This window comes from Oncorhynchus mykiss, chromosome 5 (genome assembly GCF_057628025.1).
Source record: "Oncorhynchus mykiss isolate SJ-2025 chromosome 5, ASM5762802v1, whole genome shotgun sequence".
Lineage (NCBI taxonomy): Eukaryota > Metazoa > Chordata > Actinopteri > Salmoniformes > Salmonidae > Oncorhynchus > Oncorhynchus mykiss.
The window spans coordinates 18,195,158-18,222,887 of record NC_143026.1 but is presented as its reverse complement, the minus strand read 5'-3'; the positions used below and the strand labels follow the sequence as shown (position 1 = coordinate 18,222,887).

The 27,730-nt window shown below is 44.9% G+C and overlaps 1 protein-coding gene across 40 annotated transcripts in view; it reads right to left on the bottom strand.

Moving 5' to 3' along the window:
* Positions 1–1,361: 1,361 nt before the first annotated feature.
* Positions 1,362–27,730, bottom strand: part of LOC110523357 (F-BAR domain only protein 2) — a 76,647-nt gene continuing 50,278 nt past the window's right edge. For 2 of the 40 annotated variants that reach the window (XM_036976971.2, XM_090234040.1), the window contains 21 exons: positions 27,169–27,213; positions 26,630–26,696; positions 26,325–26,349; positions 25,128–25,184; positions 24,990–25,050; positions 24,623–24,798; positions 21,138–21,162; positions 19,836–19,878; positions 19,568–19,665; positions 17,609–17,689; positions 16,258–16,884; positions 15,703–15,815; positions 14,066–14,198; positions 13,640–13,726; positions 12,143–12,202; positions 11,424–11,535; positions 6,264–6,419; positions 5,093–5,225; positions 3,410–3,609; positions 2,960–3,189; positions 1,362–2,642 (listed from right to left, as the gene is read on the bottom strand). In XM_036976971.2, coding sequence (XP_036832866.2) covers positions 2,620–2,642; positions 2,960–3,189; positions 3,410–3,609; positions 5,093–5,225; positions 6,264–6,419; positions 11,424–11,535; positions 12,143–12,202; positions 13,640–13,726; positions 14,066–14,198; positions 15,703–15,815; positions 16,258–16,884; positions 17,609–17,689; positions 19,568–19,665; positions 19,836–19,878; positions 21,138–21,162; positions 24,623–24,798; positions 24,990–25,050; positions 25,128–25,184; positions 26,325–26,349; positions 26,630–26,696; positions 27,169–27,213 — 2,552 coding nt within the window. In that variant the 3' untranslated portion in view covers positions 1,362–2,619. Of the gene's footprint in view, positions 2,643–2,959; positions 3,190–3,409; positions 3,610–5,092; positions 5,226–6,263; positions 6,420–11,423; positions 11,536–12,142; positions 12,203–13,639; positions 13,727–14,065; positions 14,199–15,702; positions 15,816–16,257; positions 16,885–17,608; positions 17,690–19,567; positions 19,666–19,835; positions 19,879–20,416; positions 20,465–21,137; positions 21,163–24,622; positions 24,799–24,989; positions 25,051–25,127; positions 25,185–26,324; positions 26,350–26,629; positions 26,697–27,168; positions 27,214–27,730 lie in introns of all 40 variants that reach the window. The other 38 variants (XM_036976977.2, XM_090234048.1, XM_036976978.2 and 35 more) reach the window with 31 other exon arrangements.

The following is a 27,730-nucleotide window of genomic DNA, read 5'->3' as shown; positions in this document are numbered from 1 at the left end:
CTCATAGTTCTAGAAGACTGGCCACATGGTCTAGGTGTTCTCTCATAGTTCTAGAAGACTGGCCACATGGTCTAGGTGTTCTCTCATAGTTCTAGAAGACTGGCCACATGGACTAGGTGCTTTCTCATAGTTCTAGAAGACTGGCCACATGGTCTAGGTGTTCTCTCATAGTTCTAGAAGACTGGCCACATGGACTAGGTGCTTTCTCATAGTTCTAGAAGACTGGCCACATGGTCTAGGTGCTTTCTCATAGTTCTAGAAGACTGGCCACATGGTCTAGGTGTTCTCTCATAGTTCTAGAAGACTGGCCACATGGTCTAGGTGCTTTCTCATAGTTCTAGAAGACTGGCCACATGGACTAGGTACTTTCTCATAGTTCTAGAAGACTGGCCACATGAACTAGGTGTTCTCTCATAGTTCTAGAAGACTGGCCACATGGTCTAGGTGCTTTCTCATAGTTCTAGAAGACTGGCCACATGGTCTAGGTGCTTTCTCATAGTTCTAGAAGACTGGCCACATGGTCTAGGTGCTTTCTCATAGTTCTAGAAGACTGGCCACATGGACTAGGTGTTTTGTTGTGTTGAAAAGTTATATATTGAGGTTTGGTCAGATCACGTTTACTAGTAAGCGATGCGATTAACCATATCTACAAATAGTGCCTCTTTAAAGGCATCCTATTCCATAGTGCACTACTACTGATCAAAAGTATTGCGCTATATATTGTAGGGCATAGGGTGCCATTTCAGAAGCAGCGAGAACGTTAACAGTATCAACTGTACCAAATACCAGGGTCCGTTATCCACAAAGCGTCTCAGTGTAAGAGTGCCGATATAGGATCAGTTGTCTTTTAGTTCATAATTGATCGTATTATATGGCCAGATCCTAGATCAGCACTATTACTCGGAGACGCTTTGTGGATATGGGCCAGGAGTTTACAAGCATACAGTGTTCAGATGGCCACATACATGATGGAACACTAACAGTCCACAATCACAGTGTTACTGGTGTGCCCATATCAATGTTTGTAATGAAAATACAGTACAGTGATCATTATCTATACTATCAAAACTGTGGTTTTGGGGAGAAGGCATTGGAAAAGGTTGTCAAAAACACGCGTTAGTGATATTGATAGAACTGCTACATAAGGTGTAGGCATCTCTCCATCTAGGATATGTAGCCCTTCTAGATACTGGTCCTCCATTGGTATACAAGGCAAGAATGAACCTCTCTGTATGAAATCGAGTCAGCACCAAAAACTGTTGTCTGTCTCTCTCCTCACAGGCAAACACGGCAGAAATGTAGCCTATCACAACTGGATAGCATCTTATTACCATTATCAAAAGATGACAAGGTATATATTCTTAAGGCATTTCTAGAATTGATTTGGCTAGATTGTGATAAAGATGCTCGGCTAGTAGGCTGTCCAGTGCTCTCAAATAGACCGAAGGCGGTTTGGGAACAAAAATCACTATCGGATCAAATATAGAAAAAATACCCCAGTAGAAAAGACAACATCATAGCAAAGACACAGAACTGAGACAGTGAGTCCACTGGATCAGCAGTTTCTGGAAGACAGATGCCTTTTGGATTGACTGGTGTAGAAACTGGACGCATTTTCCCTTCAACATCCAAAAACAAGATTATAAAACAACAACTTGCACAAGGTTGGTGTTTTTTCTTTTTGTTAGCGGTGCCTTTTGAACATACAAAAGGGCTTAGAGAAAAGTAGCTACGTTTTCAATCAATTTATCCACAGAAAGAAAGAGGCACTGAGGTCAGTTAAGTTGAGTTTTTTTGCTTTTGAAAGAGAGCTGACCTTTTGTTATTACCAGTTGTCAGAAGCGACAGGACAACCGATTAATGTTGTGCCATGATAACATTTTAGAGAATCTGTTTAGTTAAAAAAAAAAAAAACACAGCTTATACCTTCATTTCTTCATTGCACATGATCAGAATAAAAATAACCCAGGAAATAAAGGTAAATCAGAAAAAAACACGACTTGAGTCTCACAAAGTAAAATACTCAGTGATCGTACTTGCAATTGAGAAGAGAAGGAGAGCGGGATGAGGGAGGATAGTGTGGCATTTCCTCTCCTCTTTCTTCTCTTTTCTCACTGTTTTACCCAGAATCTTTGTTACTACAAGAGCTTCAGTGGAATACATACACAATTTACAAAGGAGAGAACAAATATATTTTTAGATTGTTAGTGCAGATTGTTTTCATTTGTACATTTTTTTTTGTATATAATATGTATTTATATATAATCCATACATTGTTACATAACGAAACACTACGGTCCTGACTTTATAAAAGTCTGAATTGATCAGAAAGCATTACACTTCTCAACATCTATACATTTCCATTTCCTGACAGCTCAACTTAATTTTTTATTTAATGTATTATTATTCTTTTTAAACAGTGTTCAATACTCAGCGCTGCTTTACTGTACTGAGGAGATCTCTGCTCGAGACAGACAGGGTACATTGGGACATAATGCAAAGTGTTTGGATGCGTCACGTCTCCACCTCCCCTTTAATAAATAAGACAAAAAGGACTCAAATATTGAAAATAAATGTTCTATAAAGTCGTTGTGCTTGGGGGTCCAGGACGGTATGCCCTCAACAGTCTGCCATGTAACGACCTAGGAGAAGGAACACAAACATGGACCACTCAGGTTAGACAACAATACAGACCACATCATTCACATTTGACTAACCAAAAGGGAAAAGTATTTTCACCTCAAGCCACAACATGAACATTGAAACAACAGGTGACAAGTTCATATGTATTATCTGTAGCTCATCACGTCTACCTAGGTAACAAAAGATCGTGTGGCGAGTAGGGAAAAATAAACCCCATTCACAGTTTATACTGCTCTGCTTCATTCCTGCACCCATATGTTTCAGCTGCACAAGCCTTCATCAGTTGTCAGATTTTGTGTCTAGGTTTTGGTCCTACCTGTGGCAAACCTCTTCTTGTTGAGGGACAGTCTGTACCCGGTTCCCAACAGCTCTATGTCCACCCCAGACAGCGTGCTCCCCTCACTCATAAACTGCACAGCCAGGGTGGTTGGGGTGGACGGGCCGTCGGAGAGCTCAAACTTAGCCCTCAGAGACCCCGAGCCCTCATTATCAGACTTCTCAGAGATATCGTTCAGCTTCCAGAGAAACTTGTTCAGCTCTGAGTTCCTGGTGGAAAGAGACAAAAGAAGACTTGTGAATATGTAGCTTACACAAGTAGTTGTACTACCACTCTCTGTCGCAGAGACATGTAAATCATAGATACACTATCACTACTTTAGTAATGGAAATATACATATCAATCAGTCGATACGAGTCAATCAATCATTCAAAGCATCAATAACTAAAAAGTACTGATGTCCACATGTTCTCTGGTTGTTTCTCTCACCAGATAGCATTAGGCAGGGACTGCATGTTGGTGACCCCTCCATCTACATGCACTAGGACCTGTACGTTGGAGAGAGGGCCGGGACAGAGCATGGACTCTGGGTTGTAGTGGTAGTCCAGCCTCAGGTCAGTGGTGGCGGGGTCACACTTCCAGTACACTGCCAGGTTCAGAGGGGTCGATGCGATTCCTTTAGAGGACACCTGCACACACAGGGACACAGCATGAGGTCAGAGGGTAAATGGCAAATATCATGTGTCACGGATCCCTCCGGAACTTTCATTACCACCTGGCCCCTATTCCCAGTGATTAGTAATTGTATAGTGTGACCTTGGTTTACCATTGTGCTGTCGATTATTGTTACAATGTCCGTTGGTTCATGTGAGTACTTGTGCTGTGGATTTCATGCCATTGTGGATTGCGCAGATAATTAGGGGTCTCGTCCCGTGTGTTAATCATTGTGCGCTTGTGTTATTTATTTGAGGTACTCCTCGCTCTTTTGTTTGGGTTTCTACCCTGTGTTTTGTACAGTGTTTGTTTGGGTTCCTACCCTGTGTTTTGTACAGTGTTTGTTTGGGTTCCTACCCTGTGTTTTGTACAGTGTTTGTTTGGGTTCCTACCCTGTGTTTTGTACAGTGTTTGTTTGGGTTCCTACCCTGTGTTTTGTACGGTGTTTGTTTGGGTTCCTACCCTGTGTTTTGTATGGTGTTTGTTTGGGTTCTACCCTGTGTTTTGTACAGTGTTTGTGTTCCTACCCTGTGTTTTGTATGGTGTTTGTTTGGGTTCTACCCTGTGTTTTGTATGGTGTTTGTTTGGGTCCTACCCTGTGTTTTGTATGGTGTTTGTTTGTGTTCCTACCCTGTGTTTTGTATGGTGTTTGTTTGGGTTCCTACCCTGTGTTTTGTACGGTGTTTGTTTGGGTTCTACCCTGTGTTTTGTACGGTGTTTGTTTGGGTTCCTACCCTGTGTTTTGTATGGTGTTTGTTTGGGTTCCTACCCTGTGTTTTGTATGGTGTTTGTTTGGGTTCCTACCCTGTGTTTTGTACGGTGTTTGTTTGGGTTCTACCCTGTGTTTTGTACGGTGTTTGTTTGGGTTCTACCCTGTGTTTTGTACGGTGTTTGTTTGGGTTCCTACCCTGTGTTTTGTATGGTGTTTGTTTGGGTTCCTACCCTGTGTTTTGTACGGTGTTTGTTTGGGTTCTACCCTGTGTTTTGTACGGTGTTTGTTTGGGTTCCTACCCTGTGTTTTGTATGGTGTTTGTTAGGGTTCCTACCCTGTGTTTTGTACGGTGTTTGTTTGGGTTTCTACCCTGTGTTTTGTACGGTGTTTGTTTGGGTTCCTACCCTGTGTTTTGTACGGTGTTTGTTTGGTCATCGTCCCCGTGCCTTTACACGGCACGCCGTAATTTGGGTAAGAAATAAAAAAAACTATTACACATTCCTGTGCCTGTCTCCCAAATCATTCATACCAACATGACAATATGATTGAAAGGAAGATGTGATACCAAAAACAATTAATACATTCACAATACATTAAATACATTCACAAATTCAAAAGTGATGGTAATAAGTGTGTCATATTTGGAGTCAAAAAACATTTTACTTTTGCATTATTACTACAATAGTAAGTGTATGGTATAGGGGTCACAGTATACTAACGATGGTTTCGTTTAGTCTGGGACCAACCTGGTATTTGAGGATGTCAACGTTGTAGTAGGATGCAGCAGGGTTCTGCTCTGAGGCTTTCCTGAGGTACGATGTGAGAGCTTGCATGTTGAACCAAAAGTCCTTGGTATGAGCATCACTTTGCGAGGGATCACTGGATCACACACATGGGAAAACGATGACTCAATTATTCATTGCTCTGCTTGGTGGCTCTGTGTGTGTACAGAGCTCCAATAGTTCAGAAAGAATTGCCCTTTTATTGCCACCCAGCTATTAAATCATGAATTCAATTTGATTCAATTAGTCCAGCTATGTGGTTTCAGGGTTACCCAGAGAAAGCAGAACAAGAAGGAGAGAAAGAAAAGAGGGAAGAAAAGGAATCCATTCTTCAAAGAGAGTCTAACTTAGGTGGACGTCTCAAACTTTCACACTGACAATTCACTGCTAATACAGATGGATATGGCAAGATACATGCTGGATATCCCAGAGAAAACACAACAAGAAGCTTTAACTGAGAGGTGATAGCGTGTGTGGAATGAGGTGATAGCGTGTGTGGAATGAGGTGATAGCGTGTGTGGAATGAGGTGATAGCGTGTGTGGAATGAGGTGATAGCGTGTGTGGAATGAGGTGATAGCGTGTGTGGAATGAGGTGATAGCGTGTGGGGAATGAGGTGATAGCGTGTGGGGAATGAGGTGATAGCGTGTGGGGAATGAGGTGATAGCGTGTGGGGAATGAGGTGATAGCGTGTGGAGAATGAGGTGATAGCTTGTTTAAAGTTGATGCAACACTCTTGTTATGAAACTAATGTCTGAGGAGGAATGGTGGAAAATAGTTCCCTGTCAGGAAAATGATAGCTTTATGACTGATGAAATCCCCCCCACCCTCCGTTCTGTCCCTCTCATCCCATCTCTCCCTACTGGCTGGCTCCCTGATAGACTGACATGCTCCAGTTTGGTTTTCAAACAGTGTTTGACTTCCTTAGGTTCGTCACACACACACACACACACACACACACACACGGTCTTTACTGATATAGAATAAGTACTAATCATTAGCTGAATGTTTCTCTGTGGTCCTACACACCTGTATGGTAACTACACATCCATCAGGTTAATTCAAACATTGTCTGAGTGTTTAACCATTCAACTGTGAATAAAACATTAATTGAACATTTTAATTTCTCCACTCACCTGAACAGTAGTGTCTGGTTGGGGAGGATCTGCTCCAGCTTGGAGGTGTTCTTCAGTTTGAAGGTGAGCATAGCAGGGGAGGGGTTACTGGTGAACACCTTGATGATACCCATGGGGAAGGACAGGGTCATGTCACCTGTGATCTTCACTATGCACCTATAGAGTAAAGGAGTGACAGCACATTAAGGGTTAAACGTGACATTCCCTATGCCGGGGCACAGCAGCACACAAAGGGTTTTTAAACCTCTGTCCACTAGTCCAGTCTACCACAGAGTGCTATAGCCTGAAGCAGTTCACACAGTCTCAGTTTTAGTTAGTCCAGTGATAGAAATCCAGATAGAACTCAGTCCAAGTCTAAATTAGAGCCAGTTCAACTCAGTCCAAGAGCTCTATTAAATCATTATCAGCTCAAATTCGAAATTACCTTTACATCTATTAAATAGAGCCCAAAGTCTAAATTAGACCGAGTCCAAGGCTACCTTAGTCCAGATCTAAACAAGCCCAACTGGTCTAAGTCCATCCCAGTCTGCTGCAGTGTGGTCCATGTGCAAGCTGTAACCCTGCCCTGTGTGTCTGCTGCAGTGTGGTCCATGTGCAAGCTGTAACCCTGCCCTGTGTGTCTGCTGCAGTGTGGTCCATGTGCAAGCTGTAACCCTGCCCTGTGTGTCTGCTGCAGTGTGGTCCATGTGCAAGCTGTAACCCTGCCCTGTGTGTCTGCTGCAGTGTGGTCCATGTGCAAGCTGTAACCCTGCCCTGTGTGTCTGCTGCAGTGTGGTCCATGTGCAAGCTGTAACCCTGCCCTGTGTGTCTGCTGCAGTGTGGTCCATGTGCAAGCTGTAACCCTGCCCTGTGTGTCTGCTGCAGTGTGGTCCATGTGCAAGCTGTAACCCTGCCCTGTGTGTCTGCTGCAGTGTGGTCCATGTGCAAGCTGTAACCCTGCCCTGTGTGTCTGCTGCAGTGTGGTCCATGTGCAAGCTGTAACCCTGCCCTGTGTGTCTGCTGCAGTGTGGTCCATGTGCAAGCTGTAACCCTGCCCTGTGTGTCTGCTGCAGTGTGGTCCATGTGCAAGCCGTAACCCTGCCCTGTGTGTCTGCTGCAGTGTGGTCCATGTGCAAGCTGTAACCCTGCCCTGTGTGTCTGCTGCAGTGTGGTCCATGTGCAAGCCGTAACCCTGCCCTGTGTGTCTGCTGCAGTGTGGTCCATGTGCAAGCTGTAACCCTGCCCTGTGTGTCTGCTGCAGTGTGGTCCATGTGCAAGCTGTAACCCTGCCCTGTGTGTCTGCTGCAGTGTGGTCCATGTGCAAGCTGTAACCCTGCCCTGTGTGTCTGCTGCAGTGTGGTCCATGTGCAAGCTGTAACCCTGCCCTGTGTGTCTGCTGCAGTGTGGTCCATGTGCAAGCTGTAACCCTGCCCTGTGTGTCTGCTGCAGTGTGGTCCATGTGCAAGCTGTAACCCTGCCCTGTGTGTCTGCTGCAGTGTGGTCCATGTGCAAGCTGTAACCCTGCCCTGTGTGTCTGCTGCAGTGTGGTCCATGTGCAAGCTGTAACCCTGCCCTGTGTGTCTGCTGCAGTGTGGTCCATGTGCAAGCTGTAACCCTGCCCTGTGTGTCTGCTGCAGTGTGGTCCATGTGCAAGCTGTAACCCTGCCCTGTGTGTCTGCTGCAGTGTGGTCCATGTGCAAGCTGTAACCCTGCCCTGTGTGTCTGCTGCAGTGTGGTCCATGTGCAAGCTGTAACCCTGCCCTGTGTGTCTGCTGCAGTGTGGTCCATGTGCAAGCTGTAACCCTGCCCTGTGTGTCTGCTGCAGTGCTTATGAAATGTTCCCTTCGCTAATCCCTGCAAAAATAAGCCTTTTGCACAGCAGCAATTTAACAGCAGTTAACCAATAAAGGGGTGTATGTTTTCTCTGCCCCAGACTATAATCTACCCCGTGTGGGTTATCCACTCTGAAAGAATGGTGTCGGCCTACCAAAATCTAAAACATTCCACACAGGCAGACACACACATGAACACACCAGGGTTTCCGCTAACCGCTAATAGATGGATTTTGACCCCCCAAATATAAAATGAAACAAATCAAATTGGCGCCAGCCAATTGTCAGGGAGAAAAGAAAAGGGGCATTTCAGCCTATTAATTGATTGAAATACGATGTAGCACGAGAGCTGCTACAGCTCATCAAACAGCTGTTTGTTGCTGCTGGAGTGAAACTTTTATAAGCCCAATAATTGAGCAGCAATTCTAAATGCAATTGCGTGTTAAAAACAATGGCCACGATTAAAAAGAGCTACTATTTTTTTTTTTTTCTGGTCATTTAAGTGTACTTCCCATTCAAGTGCATAGGCAACTAGGCAGGCTTCAGCGCATCACACACCACTTTTCAATGAGCTGGAGGTAGTATGCATTTTGAAAAACATATGCTTTAATTACTTTAAACTTGAACATTTTACTACATATTACGTGGAATTTCTTACCTTGCTTCAAAATAGCCTAGCAAAAATCCCACCAAACACGCAGGCAATTCTTTTATAAAGACTTCCATGTGCCATTGAAACCAGTAGCCTATTTCTCACATTCTATTGCTTTTCAAATCAAATGTATTTAATTGGCCAGTAGCCAAAGGCACAATCCTAGTCATATTCGTAATCCATGCTAGTCTTTAGATCTCTCCCTCTCTCTAAATTTCTCAGATATTTTCATCTCATGAAACCGCTCACATGTGCGCGTAGTCTACTGCATTGTGCACATTGCTGCACTTATAAATATATATTTTCTCACACAGAATGGCAAGATGACCAATAGGATATGTCAACGTTTTTACTACGGGGGATAGTAGATTGACATAGGGCAGTGATTTTGCTGTTCGCTACTCATCTTGTTGGCTGAGGAAAAGTATATGTGGACAGTTATTCTTACATCTTCAAACTGCGCTTTGGAAATCAGTAAGGAGGACGCAAACCATTCCATCGTTGAGTTGCATGTTGTGTTAAGATGAAATACCATAAAGTAAATGTGATTTCTGTCATTCTGAGTCCTGTGGGGGGGACGTCCTAATCAGGTTACTCAGCCAATGCACATGGGTCCAGTACATTTCTTAAATGTCTGGTAAATTAAAATGCTGCCGGTTAAATGTCCAGCACCACATTTTCCTAACGGAAACCCTGACACACACACACACACACACACACAGAGAGACCGAGAGACAGAGAGGGCCAGCGGCTCGTCAGGCTTGGGTAAGATAAGTGTGAAATATGGAGCAAAGTTTAGCCTGTGTAATTATTTGTGAAACATATTATGTGTATGGACGAGTTGAATACCAGTATGCAGTATGAGTTTACAAAACATTAAGAACTGCTCTTTCCATGACAGACTGACCAGGTGAATACTATGATGCCTTATTGTTGTGATAGACCCCGGGATCGAACCCAGGTCTGTAATGACACCTTTGATCGCTGCGCCACTCGGGAGGCCTAAAGAAGGATTTTTAAGCCTTTTAATCCATTGAAACATGGATTGTATGTGTGTGCCATTCAGAGGGTGAATAGGCAAGACAAAAGATTTAGGTGCCTGAATGGGGTATAGTAGTAGGTGCCAGGCGAACCGGTTTGAGTGTGTCAATAACTGCAACACACTCAAGATTCCCGTATGTATCAAGAATGGTCCACCACCCAAAGGACATCCAGCCAACTTGACACAACTGTCAGAATTACTGGAGTCACATGGGCCAGCATCCCTGTGGAATGCTTGACAGGAATAGGAGACAGGAGTCCATGCCCTGACAAATTGAGGCTGTTCTGAGGGAAAAAGGGGGTGCAACTCAATATTAGGAAGGTGTTTCTAGTATATGCCCAGTGTATGCCCCAATGGCTGTTCACGGTGTGTGTGTAGTGGTATGTGTGTTTACAGTACCAGTCAAAGGTTTGGACACACCACCTCATTCCTGTGTTTTTCTTTATTTCTTACTATTTTCTACATTGTAGAATAATAGTGAAGACATCAACACTATGAAATAACACATATGAAATCATGTAGTAACCAAAAAAGTAATCAACCCTGCCTTGTTAAAAGTTAATTTGTGGAATTTAGCCCTATTTAGTAGAAGACCAAGTCCATATTATGGCAAGAACAGCTCAAATAAGAAAATCGAAATGCCAGTCCATTACTTTAAGACATGAAGGTCAGTCAATGCAGTCGCAACAACCATCAAGCGCTATGATGAAACTGGCTCTAATGAGGACCGCCACAGGTAAGGAAGACCCAGAGTTACCTCTGCTGCAGAGTATAAGTTCATTAGTTACCAGTCTCAGATTGCAGCCCAAATAAATGCTTCACAGAGTTCAAGTAACAGACACATCTCATCATCAACTGTTCAGAGGAGACTGCAGGAATCAGGCCTTCATGGTCAAATTGCTGCAAAGAAACCACGTGGTTCCAACCGCACGTGTGGTTCCCACCGTGAAGCATGGAGAAGGAGGTGTGATGGTGCATTGCTGGTGACACTGTCTGTGATTTATTTAGAATTCAAGGCACACTTAATCATCCCAAGGCACACATCATTCAAGGCACACACCATCCCATCTGGTTTGAGCTTAGTTAATTTGTTTTTCAACAGGACAATGACCAAACACACACCTCCAGGCTGTGTAAGGGCTATTTGACCAAGAAGGAGAGTGATAGAATGCTGCATCAGATGACCTGGCCTCCACAATCACCAACCTCAACCCAATTGATATGGTTTGGGATGAGTTGGAATGCAGAGTGAAGGAAAAGCAGCCAACAAGTGCTCAGCATATGTGGGAACTCCTTCAAGACTGTTAGAAAAACATTCCAGGTGAAGCTGGTTGAGAGAATGCCAAGAGTGTGCAAAGCTGTCATCAAGGCAAAAGGTGGCTACTCTGAAGAATCTCAAATATATTTTTATTAGTTTAACACTTTTTTGGCTACCACATGATACCATATGTGTTATTTAATGGTTTTGACATCTTCACTATTATTCTACAATGTATAAAACAGGAAGAAAAAAAGAAAAAAAACCTTGAATGAGTAGGTGTGTCCAAAATGTTGACTGGTACTGTACGTGTGAGGTGTATGTTGGCTTGCGTGCAGTGTGTCAGACCCAGGCTGGGGCCAGCTCTCTGAGCTGTACGTGGTCATGTGAGACTCACTTAGCGGGATCAGCTCCTTTGAAGTAGGCATTAACAGACTCTGTGAAGGCCACAGCAATGGGCAAGGCATCCTGGGACGCCAGGGTCACTGGGCTGGGACCGCGAGACGTCCCTGAGAGTGGGAGAGAATGAGGGGGGGGGGGGGGTGAAATGGAGTGAGGTAGAGAGAGAGGGAGGTAAAGAGGGAGCGGGACAGGTTGAGAGGAAGAGAGAGTAAGACCAAACGAGATGGAATGAGTGTACTGTTATTATTACTGAAGAGTACATAAATTCAACATCAAAAGCATCACACAGTTAAGTTACCAAATAAGGTCAGTCATTACGAAGAAAATGAGGAACAATTCCATTTCAAAATATCCAAGGCATTACATGCAAAAATAATCAAACCTGTCTAGGAATTACATTTTGTTTGAATAAAAGAGGAGGTATTACTAAGTCAGGTTACCATTCATCACTTGAATGAATAACTGTTAGGGATCTTTGAGTAAGAACGTTAAATACTGGAATGAACTTCCTACCTTCCAACTTGTTATTTGTTATTGAACAGAACACGACCATGCTGAACTCGTTATTATGTTGATTACGCTGACAGAGACACTTTAACAAGATATATTTTTCATGAGCAGGCAGACATTGGCGAGCACACAGCAAATCCGAGTGGCCGTTGTTAGTGTGTCACAAATAGGCGCGTGTCCGGGCTGATTGACCACACGCCCTACCTGCAGGCGTTTCACAGCACTTCTCAAAGGTGGGCAGCTTCCCGATGAAACCATCATCCTCTTTAAAAGGCCCAACGAAAGAAAAATAGGAAAGAAACCAAAAAGTCACAGAAAGCAGTGAGATTGATGGTACTGGGCAGGTGAGATGAGGTGAGATTGATGGTACTGGGCAGGTGAGATGAGGTGAGATTGATGGTACTGGGCAGGTGAGATGAGGTGAGATTGATGGTACTGGGCAGGTGAGATGGTACTGGGCAGGTGAGATGAGGTGAGATTGATGGTACTGGGCAGGTGAGATGGTACTGGGCAGGTGAGATGGTACTGGGCAGGTGAGATGAGGTGAGATTGATGGTACTGGGCAGGTGAGATGGTACTGGGCAGGTGAGATGGTACTGGGCAGGTGAGATGGTACTGGGCAGGTGAGATGAGGTGAGATTGATGGTACTGGGCAGGTGAGATGGTACTGGGCAGGTGAGATGGTACTGGGCAGGTGAGATGGTACTGGGCAGGTGAGATGGTACTGGGCAGGTGAGATGGTACTGGGCAGGTGAGATGAGGTGAGATTGATGGTACTGGGCAGGTGAGATGGTACTGGGCAGGTGAGATGGTACTGGGCAGGTGAGATGAGGTGAGATTGATGGTACTGGGCAGGTGAGATGAGGTGAGATTGATGGTACTGGGCAGGTGAGATGGTACTGGGCAGGTGAGATGGTACTGGGCAGGTGAGATGAGGTGAGATTGATGGTACTGGGCAGGTGAGATGAGGTGAGATTGATGGTACTGGGCAGGTGAGATGGTACTGGGCAGGTGAGATGGTACTGGGCAGGTGAGATGAGGTGAGATTGATGGTACTGGGCAGGTGAGATGGTACTGGGCAGGTGAGATGGTACTGGGCAGGTGAGATGAGGTGAGATTGATGGTACTGGGCAGGTGAGATGGTACTGGGCAGGTGAGATGGTACTGGGCAGGTGAGATGAGGTGAGATTGATGGTACTGGGCAGGTGAGATGGTACTGGGCAGGTGAGATGAGGTGAGATTGATGGTACTGGGCAGGTGAGATGGTACTGGGCAGGTGAGATGGTACTGGGCAGGTGAGATGGTACTGGGCAGGTGAGATGAGGTGAGATTGATGGTACTGGGCAGGTGAGATGAGGTGAGATTGATGGTACTGGGCAGGTGAGATGGTACTGGGCAGGTGAGATGGTCCTATTACCCCTGTGGATAGACCTAGTACCCCCAGGTGTCCTAGTACCCATGTGGATAGACCTAGTACCCCGAGGGGTCCTATTACCCCTGTGGATAGCCCTAGTACCCCCAGGTGTCCTAGTACCCATGTGGATAGACCTAGTACCCCCAGGGGTCCTAGTACCCCTGTGGATAGACCAAGTACCCCCAGGTCCTAGTACCCCTGTGGATAGACCAAGTACCCCCAGGTCCTAGTACCCCTGGTTAGGAACCACTGCAGAAGAGGGAGAAGGAGGAAGAGAGGAGACTCACTTTGGCTGAGGAGAAACAGAGGACAGGGAGAAAGGAGGAACTCTGGTTCCGGAGAGGAGAGGGAGGGACGGAAGATACGCTCAGGCCCTGTGAGGAGGAGGGGAGTGAGAGAAGGAGAGAAACCCAATAAGGTTTAAAGACAAGAAGTGGGTTTAGGTTAGGTGAGAGGGGAGGAAATATATAAGGGAGGAGAGGAAAGGAAATACGAGAGGGAGGAGAGGGACTATATAAAAGAGGAAGGAGGAGAGGAAAGGGAATACAAGGGAGAAGAGGGATGAGAGGAAGTAGTAAAGAAATATGAATTGAGGGAGACGGGGTGAAAGGAGAAGAGGGGAATGGAGAGAAGAAGACTGTAAAAGAGGAGAAGTGAAGAGATGACCATAGAGAGAGGAGGTGATGGAGCTTGGTTATGTCCTTAATCCTTACCCACTGTGGGTGTGTTGGAGGCACTGAGAGAGGCGGTAGAGGACAGGGAGGAGGAGCTCTCTGCCCGGGCCAGGGGAGCAGCCGGAGGAGGACTGGCGTTGGACAACATCTTGGTCGGGCTGAACGGCTGCACCTGGTTGGTTGGACAGCACAAACCCAGAAATCAACCAATGGTAATGGGTTCCACTAATTAACCCCATACAGTGTAAATAACAAGAGCAAAAAAATAAATGTAGTCCATTATCATGAATCAATAGAGAATGGTTCCACAAATCAATACTCTGATGCCCACAGTTTAGGTTCTCTAAGTCTAGTGAAGATACTGCAGATTCTCTATCAGATAGTTGGCAGGTACTCTCGGTGGAGATTGACGATGGGCAGGTAGGTACTCTCGGTGGAGATTGACGATGGGCAGGTAGGTACTCTCGGTGGAGATTGACGATGGGCAGGTAGGTACTCTCGGTGGAGATTGACGATGGGCAGGTAGGTACTCTCGGTGGAGATTGACGCTGGGCAGGTAGGTACTCTCGGTGGAGATTGACGCTGGGCAGGTAGGTACTCTCGGTGGAGATTGACGATGGGCAGGTAGGTACTCTCGGTGGAGATTGACGATGGGCAGGTAGGTACTCTCGGTGGAGATTGACGATGGGCAGGTAGGTACTCTCGGTGGAGATTGACGATGGGCAGGTAGGTACTCTCGGTGGAGATTGACGATGGGCAGGTAGGTACTCTCGGTGGAGATTGACGATGGGCAGGTAGGTACTCTCGGTGGAGATTGACGATGGGCAGGTAGGTAATCTCGGTGGAGATTGACGATGGGCAGGTAGGTACTCTCGGTGGAGATTGACGATGGGCAGGTAGGTACTCTCGGTGGAGATTGACGATGGGCAGGTAGGTACTCTCGGTGGAGATTGACGATGGGCAGGTAGGTACTCTCGGTGGAGATTGACGATGGGCAGGTAGGTACTCTCGGTGGAGATTGACGATGGGCAGGTAGGTACTCTCGGTGGAGATTGACGATGGGCAGGTAGGTACTCTCGGTGGAGATTGACGATGGGCAGGTAGGTACTCTCGGTGGAGATTGACGATGGGCAGGTAGGTACTCTCGGTGGAGATTGACGATGGTCAGGTACTCTCGGTGGAGATTGACGCTGGGCAGGTACTCTCGGTGGAGATTGACGCTGGGCAGGTACTCTCGGTGGAGATTGACGATGGGCAGGTAGGTACTCTCGGTGGAGATTGACGATGGGCAGGTAGGTACTCTCGGTGGAGATTGACGATGGGCAGGTAGGTACTCTCGGTGGAGATTGACGATGGGCAGGTAGGTACTCTCGGTGGAGATTGACGATGGGCAGGTAGGTACTCTCGGTGGAGATTGACGATGGTCAGGTACTCTCGGTGGAGATTGACGCTGGGCAGGTACTCTCGGTGGAGATTGACGCTGGGCAGGTACTCTCGGTGGAGATTGACGCTGGGCAGGTACTCTGAATTGAGATTGACGCTGGGCAGGTACTCTGAATTGAGATTGACGCTGGGCAGGTACTCTGAATTGAGATTGACGCTGGGCAGGTACTCTGAATTGAGATTGACGCTGGGCAGGTACTCTGAATTGAGATTGATACTGGGAGGGTACTCACAATTTCATTGATTCCTGTGAGTTTTCCTGTGGGTAGTTTGGGTCTGGAAGAGGGTCGTGGAGGAGCCACCATGGCCCCAGTTTGAGGGGTAGTGGGTCTGGCCAGGGCAGGCACTGCAGGGAGGAGGGGAGACAAAAAGGAAAGGACTAAGAATCCAGGGTATGATAAGGTAAAACATGCTGCACTATATGTAATATACTTCTGATACAATTCTTAACAGGTTCCGTGCATTTTTTACTTTTTAAACATCACTCATCAACACAGAAGTCAAGACATGCACAAATTCTGAAACATAAAATACAGAACAAAATTCCGATCACTCACAAAACTGTGTTAACAATTCTCTAAGGCAGACAAGCATATGCCCCTCAAAACAAAAACACACATTAAATAAAAAATACATTATACAACCAAACATATTGTAAATAAGGTTGAAATAAAATAATAGTTATAAAAGCTGGAAACTGAAAAAAATGGTTTTAAAAAGTAGTACAAAAGAGAAAAATGGCAAAGGCAGAACTTGACACTACTAGTTTATGCCATGCTAGAGGTTACCATTGTGTGCTTGGCTAGCTGCTGCTGCCACCCCCACTGTCAGTGCTGAAAAGACCTCAGGGACAGAGGAGGTGCTGACCTCCACAACCCCACTGCTCAGCACCATCTTATTATAGGGATCAGCGGGGTCATCAGAGAAGAAACAGATGGACCGGCAAGACTGAGGCCTGCCGGTAGGAGGGTTAGACTGGGTCCGGTCGCGGTTGACCGGACCTGTACCCGGACAGCAGCTCTGCTGGCGTCGGACTGGCACAAAGTCGTGGTTGACGTCGATCCACTGGCTCTGGGACCTGGTAAAGGCAGACTGGTTCTCTCCCTGAGGCACGCTGGTTGGGTCTGGGCCTGGGGTTGGTTCTATGGGCTCATCCTGCCGGGTGATGGGGGTCCTCTGGGCCCGGGCTGGGATGGGCTTCAGGGCCAGAAAGGGGTCAGCTGGTGAGTTCCATGGAGAGAAGGTGGTGGTGGTAGTAGTGGTGGTAGTAGTGGTGGTGGAGGAAGGTAGAGGGGTGACCTCTCCTTTGGCCTGCTGCAGGCCGTCTGCCAGTGGGGGAGAGGAGAACTCCTGCTGTAACACCCCCTCATCTGTTGATGGCACATGATAGTCCAGGGCAGGGCAGAGTGATGAACCTATACCACAGAGTAAGGAGGAACCATACTAGCTAACATTTACAAAGATACTCATGCAAACATCTTTACATTCCTACGTCATATAATGATTTTTGTTGCATTATACTGAACTAGTAATTTTTTTTTTCTTCACTCAAAGAACAAGGCTTGGGGATGCCCATCTACTATAATGAAACTATAGTTTCCATCTATGGAACAGCCAGGTGTAGGCATAGTTCACTGTGAACTGCAATCCTATGCAATCTCTGAGCAACATTAGGCAATGCGAGTGTCGGGCTGTGACAGGAATGAATGCCTGGCATGTTTCAGTCTTAACTGGTAATAAATAGTGTTAGAGGATTACAGCTGGTTGAGAGGATATCAGCTACTCTGACTTGGAGTGTTAGGTCCTCACACCACGCAGACACGCAGAGCCACACAGCGCTCTCAGCTTATCTAGGCAGGGCTCTCAATCCAACACTAATTCAGTTATCCATCTTCCTCATTGGATTGGTTGAACAAAGTATACACAACTACAACTAACAGTCCATCACTGAAATCCTACAATAAAAGAGTGGATTGGAGTAAAATAATCACCAAACACCAACAAGCAACTGAATAAGACATTGGATGCAATGTTAAGGGTTTTTGTAACGGAGGTTAGATAGTTGGACACTGATTCAGTACAGCGCAACCGCACAGAAAACACTGGTGTAAATGGGTGCAGCTAGGGCAAACATTTTACCTGCCTCCCCTGGCAGAAACACAGGGGACTCGTTAATGTGTAGAGGACATAGAGGAATGGAGAGGAAAAGAGAGTCGATGTCTGGAGGAGGAGGCGGGGGGAAAGGGGGAGAAAGGAGGGTTAACACACAGAGATAGGCTAAAATAACTACCTGCAAAAGAACAAAGTCAGAAAGCCCTACATAATCACAAAACTAGAGCCTAATCATCTCTTTCAGGCTTGCCAAATGACTGACTCCAAAGCAGATGCATGTTTGCAGTTCAGTCAGGGCCAGATGAATGTGTTGTATGTGTGTATTAATGGCTGGTAATGCCTGTATTTTACAGAGAGCTTAAACAGGTCTTTAAAGGACTTAAGAGTCATCACAGTATCCTAACCAGAGGACTTTACACTGATTTTTTGGCTTTTAAGGAGGAACTTTTGACAATAACGAGATAGTGTTTGACAACATACATGCCAATAGGCCTTATCACCAACCCTCTGACCCAAACTAGGTGCCAATTAACTGTGGATTACGATTAACCCAGGCAATGGGTCAGTGCTAACGTAACTATTTCAACACACAGTCAGTCAGTCAGTCAGTCACACAGAGACTCCACACTACATAACCCTTGGCACTGAAACCATCTTCTCACATATCTGTACTGGAGTGAGAGGCAGGACAGTGTGAACGAGAGAAAGAGGGATGTAAAGGAAATGAAAATAAACTAAACACACGTGTACTTACAAATGCAAATAAAGCCCCCCCCCCCCACACACACAGCCAAATGCAAATAAAGCCCCCCCCCCCCCACACACACACACACACAGCCAAATGCAAATAAAGCCCCCCCCCCCCCACACACACACACAGCCAAATGCAAATAAAGCCCCCCCCCCACACACACACAGCCAAATGCAAATAAAGCCCCCCCCCCACACACACAGCCAAATGCAAATAAGCCCCCCCCACACACACACAGCCAAATGCAAATAAAGCCCCCCCCCACACACAGCCAAATGCAAATAAAGCCCCCCCCTCACACACACAGCCAAATGCAAATAAAGCCCCCCCCCCCACATACACACACAGCCAAATGCAAATAAAGCCCCCCCCCACACACACAGCCAAATGCAAATAAAGCCCCCCCCCACACACACGCACAGCCAAATGCAAATAAAGCCCCCCACACACACAGCCAAATGCAAATAAAGCCCCCCCCCCCCCCCCCCCACACACACACACACACACACAGCCAAATGCATACTAATCAAACTGTAACAATAATTCTTCATCAAATAAAAGAACAAAGCTTAAAAGACATAAATAACAAATAACAAAACTGTAAATAAAATAAACTGTAAATAAAATAAAGTAAATGGGCAAAACCCACACGACACTTGATGTCAAACTTGCAAAAAAATAAGCAAAAAGGTTACAGGTTACATGACCTATTAGAAAGTCATATCAACAATAAACACACAAACAAAACATGTTCAGTGACACAGACACACACGTTCCGTTTAGGTTGGGAGTGAGCATCCAAAACCAGCCCGCAAAAATAAAGTAAACAGTAAAATTACCATGAATTCTGCAAAAAATGGGTTTGATTTAGGAAATCTGTTCCAAAATATTCCCACAGATAAAATAGACATATGTGAGTGTCTCAATGTAATAAAATACCATTTATTTTCTTGTCAATGTGTACAGTAGGAGCTTACTACTGTTGTTGAGCTGTGCAGGGGACTACCTGGCCTACATGTGGAGCTTTTTACAATTTTAATATCATTTAACCTTTATTTAACTATGTGGGGTCATGTCTGTATCAGTAGTAGTTTGAGGTAATAGTGAAAACCAAAGCCATTTATAAAGAGAGTTCATTATCCAGACAGAACCCCATCATGGTCGGCACCGACCTCACTCAGCCACCCATAGGAATACATTGAAACACTCTGTTACGCTTGAAGGGCGGGGCTTACCTGTTGATGAGGACACTGAGGAGGAGGAGCCTCTTAGGGTGGGGGCGGGACAGAACGGATCCAGTGAGAGAAGGTCATTATTGAGAGCAGGTCTACTGCTGAGAGAGCGAGAGAGAGAGGAGGGATGGATAGAGAAAGGGGGAGAAAGTGATGTGGAAATGAGAGCAATTACTAAACAGTGAGAGTAGGGCAATCAAGTGTGTGTATCAAGTGTTTCTGAGCCAATTTGTATCTGTAATAGTTAGGAGAATCTTTATCCTGTACTTACTCATTGAAATATGTTGACATCCTGGCCTTTCCCAACTCATCACCTGGTTGAGAAGAGAACATACAAATAACAACCTTAACCTCAGCAAGGTTACATAGGTGGAGGGAACATCCTGTCCCATACCCCCCCACCACCCAGACAGGCGTTTAAACACACACTGTAGGGAGCAAGAGAGCACATGCTACAGGATAGGGCTGCAGTGCTCTCTGTGTGGCTCACACTAGTGTGTTAATGTGTTATTTGTACAGTAGCAGAGGTTCCCCACCCAGCAAGACATTCCTCGATTGGTCCCAAATATAACCCATTTTATTTTCAGATCTACATTAAACTACGTAGCTCCTTGCGACTGTGGCAAACAGATAGTGTTAGAAAAGCTTTGTTAAATGCTGAAGATCATTGTTTTTAAGCACTGCTTTATTAGCTTGCATGTTCGTTTGTGTTAGCTTTAGCTGTAGAGTACAGTATTAACCACAGGGAGCTGAGGTGGGGGTGTGGAGGTCTACTTGGCATGGCATGTTTGGTGGGTGTGGTGGTGGTTTTGGGGGGGGCAGACTGACTAGAGAGGTACGTATAGTACTCACCTAGCACCTGAGAGCCTATCGCTGAGTGGGAATGCATTCCTGACAGCCCTGAGCATGTTTAAAACACATGGCTATGAATCTCTTAACTCTACCAAATATACATAGTATCAGCCTTAAACTCTATCAAAAAGTTGCATTATCAGTATTAGCTCTATCAAATTGATAAAATACTTTAAAACTATAACTTGATATGATGGTAATATGAATATCAAAGGATAATAAAGTGATGTTATTTAAACTGTGTATAATGCTACTTAATATATTTGTGATATATTTATTTCTTCATGGTTTACTTGCTAACATCCACTAGTAGTTCACAGTTTGAGACAGTTCCGTGACTTGTTGCATTCCTTTATAGACAACTAATTCATTTGTTCGAGCAGAAAATCAAACACAGCAAAATATTCAAATTGTAGCCAAAAACTCAGGAGGAAAAATATAATTTCTGACATGCAAAATAAAAACAAGCAATTAAGCAATCAATCTTACTCATAGCTTAGAGGAGGAACAGGAGTCCCCTCTCAAATACACACATATAAAAAACTAACTAAGTTTACTTTAGCTGGGGATATGTTGGTTTTGGCGAGGTTGCTAGGATTTTTTATTTTCTTTAAGAATGACCTGAGGCAAGAAAAATGAAGTTAAAAAGTCAGAAATGGTCGCAGCCATCAAACAGAGGAGGAGGAGAGGTGGGGGAGGGGGTGTCAAATAAAATACTCACTGGATTGGTTCCTTCGCATCTGACCCTGAGAATATAAACACACATTAATTAACTACAGATAGGATAAGACACACAGAACTTCAGCCCTCATCCTCCACAATCCCAAAACATACTTTACTGTACAAAGACAAAATGAATATCAGAGAAAAGTACATTTGAAGTAAATGTATGTAAAACATGGTTGTATCTGGAATGTTCGTCAGTACTTGGATGCCTTTATTATAACAGACAGTAGGTGATTTGGCATAGGTCCTAGATGGAACCAATCTTCAGTAGTGCAGGGTCAATTCACTTCTGCCTGTACACAGTATCTCGAACTACACCTATTTAAGATGACAGCTCAACATTCCTCAATGTGTTACTCTTTCAGAATCAACACTTGTGTAATAACTTACTTCCTGAATAACACTTTCTAAAAACAGAGATATGCACAATACAGGCGATATTTATCAGGTGAGGTACGGTACTCACAATACAGGCAATATTTATCAGGTGGGGTACGGTACTCACAATACAGGCAATATTTATCAGGTGGGGTACGGTACTCACAATACAGACGATATTTATCAGGTGGGGTACGGTACTCACAATACAGGCGATATTTATCAGGTGGGGTACGGTACTCTCAATATAGGCAATATTTATCAGGTGGGGTACGGTACTCACAATACAGCCGATATTTATCAGGTGGGGTACGGTACTCACAATACAGGCGATATTTATCAGGTGGGGTACGGAACTCACAATACAGGCTATATTTATCAGGTGGGGTACGGTACTCACAATACAGGCTATATTTATCAGGTGGGGTACGGTACTCACAATACAGGCTATATTTATCAGGTGGGGTACGGTACTCACAATACAGGCTACATTTATCAGGTGGGGTACGGTACTCACAATACAGGCTACATTTATCAGGTGGGGTACGGTACTCACAATACAGGCTACATTTATCAGGTGGGGTACGGTACTCACAATACCAAAAAACTGTCCCGAACTAAAATAGAATTGATACATGGAAATGTTGAAAAGCGTATTATTAACTATTCCCTGAGGAGAGGCCTTTTCCACATCAATTTTAAAGAGACAGTAAATCACAGGATTAAGCTTCTCAGACACATACCAGACATTAAACCTAGGGTGAAAAATGCAGCCGCACAGAACAGACAGGACACAGTATCTAACCCCGCACTGCCATCAATCAGGTATGAGCGAGAGAGGAGAGAGGAGAGGGAGAGAGATATTCAAACACTAACAGAGGCAACCAACAGAAGATCTGATGTACTTCTGTGTGACCCAATGGAAACTAAGACCATCAATTCCAATAAAGCCTTTATTGACACACTGAAAAAGGAGAGGGAGAAAGAAGGAGGAGAGGAACAGAAGGGGTTTAGAGGGAGGCAGCTGAAGCGTCAAAGCGCCGTGGTGCTGTGAGGCCTGGGTTTAGTCCCACAGGCACTAAGCAACAAATGGGTTCAATTACGGCTGTAGCCCGCCACACACACAGTCACACTACAGATCTCCACACACACACACTACAGATCTCCACACACACACACACACACTACAGATCGCCACACACACTACAGATCTCCACACACACACACACTACAGATCTCCACACACACACACACACACACACTACAGATCTCCACACACAGTCACACATAAACCATTCCGGCTTCCACTGCTGTTTCAATAAAGGAACTAACAGCACAGGAGGGAACTGATAAGGAGAAAGACAAAATGGCAAGAAATTGATGCAACGTTCATTATCGCCTAGATTTTTTAACTAGAGAACATTTAGCGCAGAACATTTCTGTCAATATTAAGGTGGAAATAAAATACTTAAGATTTGAAGGAGGGAGCAATAAACTAAAACGGAGGGAATATTCCGGTACTTAGGTGAAAGTCCAAACAGAAGAAACAGTAGAGGTTGCTGCTGTTTGTCGTTGGACTGAGAAAATATTTGAAATGTTAAGTCCTGCTGTCGAGAAAAAACTCATTTGTAATGAACCAAATCCGAATTTCAGGCCTTGGAAAAGCCAGAGAATGTTTTTCCTCAAGAAACTTCTTAATCCTTCAAAAAGGACAAAGAAATTCTCCATAATGTAATGGTCGACTAACCCCATAAAGAATCACATACAAGTAATGTCCAAACCCAGCAGCAAAATGCCCTAATAAAACAAGAGTAAATACCAATAGAGAGATAGAGAGAGCATGGTAGACCGAGGGGGAGAGCCCTTTAGAGTGGTAGGACTCCTCTAGCTGAAATGGGGGAGCTCACACAACCACCTCCTGAAGCAGCACACGGACTGTTCACACACACTACTGTTTTAAAGTTTAACGGCAGGCGCTATTTCCACCCTGAGCAGGCAGACAGAGAGCGCGGCTCAGAGATTTAGAGATGATATGGCCAGTCAGTCAGTCAGTCAAAGTTGAATGGAGAGGTCAACTCCAGGCCTAAAGGTCAGGCCAGGCTCTGCGTGCTGGAGCTCTGACAGGCTCTGCATGCCATCTCATCCCATTACGTGACAGCAGGGTGAACTGGGGTGTGACTACTGACTCTACTGTAACACCATGCAACTAGTTGTACAGCAGTGGTACCACCGCTTTTAAACAGACGGTTCAGAACCTAGAGACAAGGCCATTCCACCTGCGCCAACCGTTGTGTTCAAGTACAGCAAGAGAGAAAACAAGTGACCAAAACCGAAGACTATTTGTGATACATTTTTACCCTACCGGTCAAACACAGAAAAACAAATACAAAATGATGTTTGAATTATGACTCATGCATTGAAATCTCCATCTTTAAAGAAAAACTCCCAACTGAACCTTCTGAATGAGCTCACTCACTCCTACTGTCCACAGTGACTCATCTTAGACAGTTGAGACAATGGTTCAAACAGGCTAAAGAACAGAATAAGGCAAAAATGACATTCAAATATGTATGATACCGTCTAATGATTCTGGTAGAGGGCTTTATGACCAAGTACCCATTCCCAGATCTTACAGTGGAAATTCAATGTACTATTGCCCTCTAGTGTTAGAGAGGAGAAGGGACAGACAGACTGACGGGGAACTGCCGCTCAGACAAACAGAGAGAGAGAGAGTAGACTAAGGTTAGTGAATGGGTGTAGCTGAAGTGTACGGAGGAAACATCTTTAGAGACAGAATACATCAGAACGTTGATCTCTTTCTACATGCTTACAGATGTATTTCTGTGGTAGTGATGTTTATGCAACTTTCTATATTAATGTTGTAGGATACAGGATTTGAACCTTATCCAAGTGTGTATCCAATATACAAGTGTGAAGGACTCCTCCACCAAGGTGGGAGGTGAGGAAGTATTGATTGTTATATTGATCAGATAGTTTGTGTGTCTGGTCTACTCTCCAATGTGTGCTTGGAATCTCTGGCAATCTGACAGAATTGTGGAGCAACAGGTTTCTATCAAATTAAGTCGTACGGAGTTGAAGTACCGAGGTTGGTGGCGATAGGCTGATGTTTCCAATGGAGGCCTTGAGTTGGTCGATGGTGGCTCGGCTTTGTTGCGTCCTGTTGTTGGGCGCCACCGGCTTGATTTCCACACGGAACTTCCTGGGTTCATCCTCGTCCTCCGAGTCACTCGACGAATAGAACGAGTTCTCTTTGGCATGTGGATCACGGATTAAGGAAGCAGAACTGATTATAACACCATGCCAGATTAGTGGCTATACAGTATGGCAATATGGTAACAAGGCCAACAGAGGACATCACAACCCCAGCAGATGAAGGAATGATAAGAAGAGTTTGAAGACAGTGTTGGAAGGTTAACAGTGTTAAAGTGTGAGTATTGAGGAAGGATATCATTTTGGTTGCGGTCTTCCGGTCTGATGCAGAAGCCATCTTCATCAACCGTGGGGACATTCTAGAACAAACACAACAACAGTAATGCATCACTTAGTAATGCACTTAAGCATTTCCTGCTGTGTGTGTGAGACTCACAGCGTTTTGGAAGTCTATGGTGCCATAGTATCCAGGAGGAACTCCATTGGTATTGTTCTACAGCCCAGAGGAGACACAGAGAGACACAGAGAGAGAGACACAGAGAGAGAGTAGAGACACACAGAGAGACACACACAGAGAGAGTAGAGACACAGAGACCGAGAGACAGACACACAGAGAGACCGAGAGACAGACACACAGAGAGACCGAGACAGACACACAGAGAGACCGAGACAGACACACAGAGAGACCGAGACAGACACACAGAGAGACCGAGACAGACACACAGAGAGACCGAGACAGACACACAGAGAGACCGAGACAGACACACAGAGAGACCGAGACAGACACACAGAGAGACCGAGACAGACACACAGAGAGACCGAGACAGACACACAGAGAGACCGAGACACAGACACACAGAGAGACCGAGACACAGACACACAGAGAGACCGAGACACAGACACACAGAGAGACCGAGACACAGACACACAGAGAGACCGAGACAGACACACAGAGAGACCGAGACAGACACACAGAGAGACCGAGACAGACACACAGAGAGACCGAGACAGACACACAGAGAGACCGAGACAGACACACAGAGAGACCGAGACAGACACACAGAGAGACCGAGACAGACACACAGAGAGACCGAGACAGACACACAGAGAGACCGAGACAGACACACAGAGAGACCGAGACAGACACACAGAGAGACCGAGACAGACACACAGAGAGACCGAGACAGACACACAGAGAGACCGAGACAGACACACAGAGAGACCGAGACAGACACACAGAGAGAGAGAGACAGACAGACAGAGACAGACAGACAGACAGACAGACAGAGAGACAGACAGAGAAACAGACAGAGAAACAGACAGAGAAACAGACAGAGAAACAGACAGAGAAACAGACAGAGAAACAGACAGAGAAACAGACAGAGAAACAGACAGAGAAACAGACAGAGAAACAGAGACAGAGAGAGAGAGAAACAGAGAGAGAGAGAAACAGAGAGAGAGAGAGAGAAAGGAAACATGGCAGTTTAGCTATCATACTGTTTTACTTGTACTTGAGAATAATAATTGCAATACTATTGCATAATATTACAAAGTAATTCCCAATAAAATTGGGATTCACATTATAGTATTAAATTAATATGATTCAAATAAATGTAACTAGAAATATACTCACAGCAGGTTCAACTTCTGTCGACTCCCTGAGACCCACCAAAAGAAACAACGTTTCATTTCAGACTAATTTAATATTCTCTGAATTCAGGCCAATGATGCAGAATTAATATTTATCATCAAGACAACCCTAATAAAACTAAACATGATTTATACTAATCTTAGATGATTTGAAACCGAATTTAGAGACTGTTCATTAAGCCATCTTAAATGAGTTCCAGGCAGTGGAAAGTAAATCATTAAAATGGACAGTTTATAAACTACTTATACGTCCTTTATAAATCAAGTTTAAAAGTAGAAGCTACTAACGTCGAGTCTGTGTCCTTGTTGTCTTTCCGGCGGATGGCAAATGTTTTCCTCTTTCTGGGTTTGGCTCCTAGTAACACACCAGAGAAGTATGTGAGAAATGTCTGATAGATTTCTTCAATTTTATTAGACAAATATGACAACTCCAAACCAAAAAGAAAATCGGATAAATCAAATCCCTTTATGAAACACTTTTACTTCTTTAGATGTTCTGCAGCAGAGCTGGAGAAGTGGCCAGACAACTTAAAACGTTTAGACTTCTTTAGATGTTCTGCAGCAGAGCTGGAGAAGTGGCCAGACAACTTAAAACGTTTAGACTTCTTTAGATGTTCTGCAGCAGAGCTGGAGAAGTGGCCAGACAACTTAAAACGTTTAGACTTAAAATGTTCCCACACATTTAGGTGTGAAAAATATCAAGTCCGACTTTTATGAAATTTCACACTGTTTTCTGTTGGTCTGTTTTTTTCCATTGAGGAGAGAATAAACTATAGAAAATAAGTGCACAAGCGCGGTGTGTGTGTGTGTGTGTGTGTGTGACTTACCTTCAGTGGCGATGGCAGTGTTGCATTCTTCAAACTCAATAGGACCTGATAATACAGAAAACCTAATTTAGGTTCATTTGCTGGCAGTGCCCTAAACGCATCGCACACACACAACCTATCACACACACACGACTTGGCAGGAACAGAGGGTCCAGCTTGGCACACACACATGTTAAACTAAGTGGTCTCTGCTGAACCCAGAGGGCAGACATGGTCAATGGCAGAGTCAACACAGTGTCTGGTAGCCATCAGCAAGATGTGACTCTATCCTGAACCAGGGGAAAATACTACAGCACACAAGATACACTGTAGTGTAGTGTAGCACACACACACACACTACAGCATGTTCCACACACAAACTACTCCTCAGTCACTTCCTCTCTCACACACACACACAACAGCATGTTCCACACACACACACACACTACAGCATGTTCCTCACACAAACTATTCCTCATTCACTTCCTCTCTCTCTCTCACACACACACACTACAGCATGTTCCACACACAAACTATTCCTCAGTCACTTCCTTTCTCACACACAGACACTACAGCATGTTCC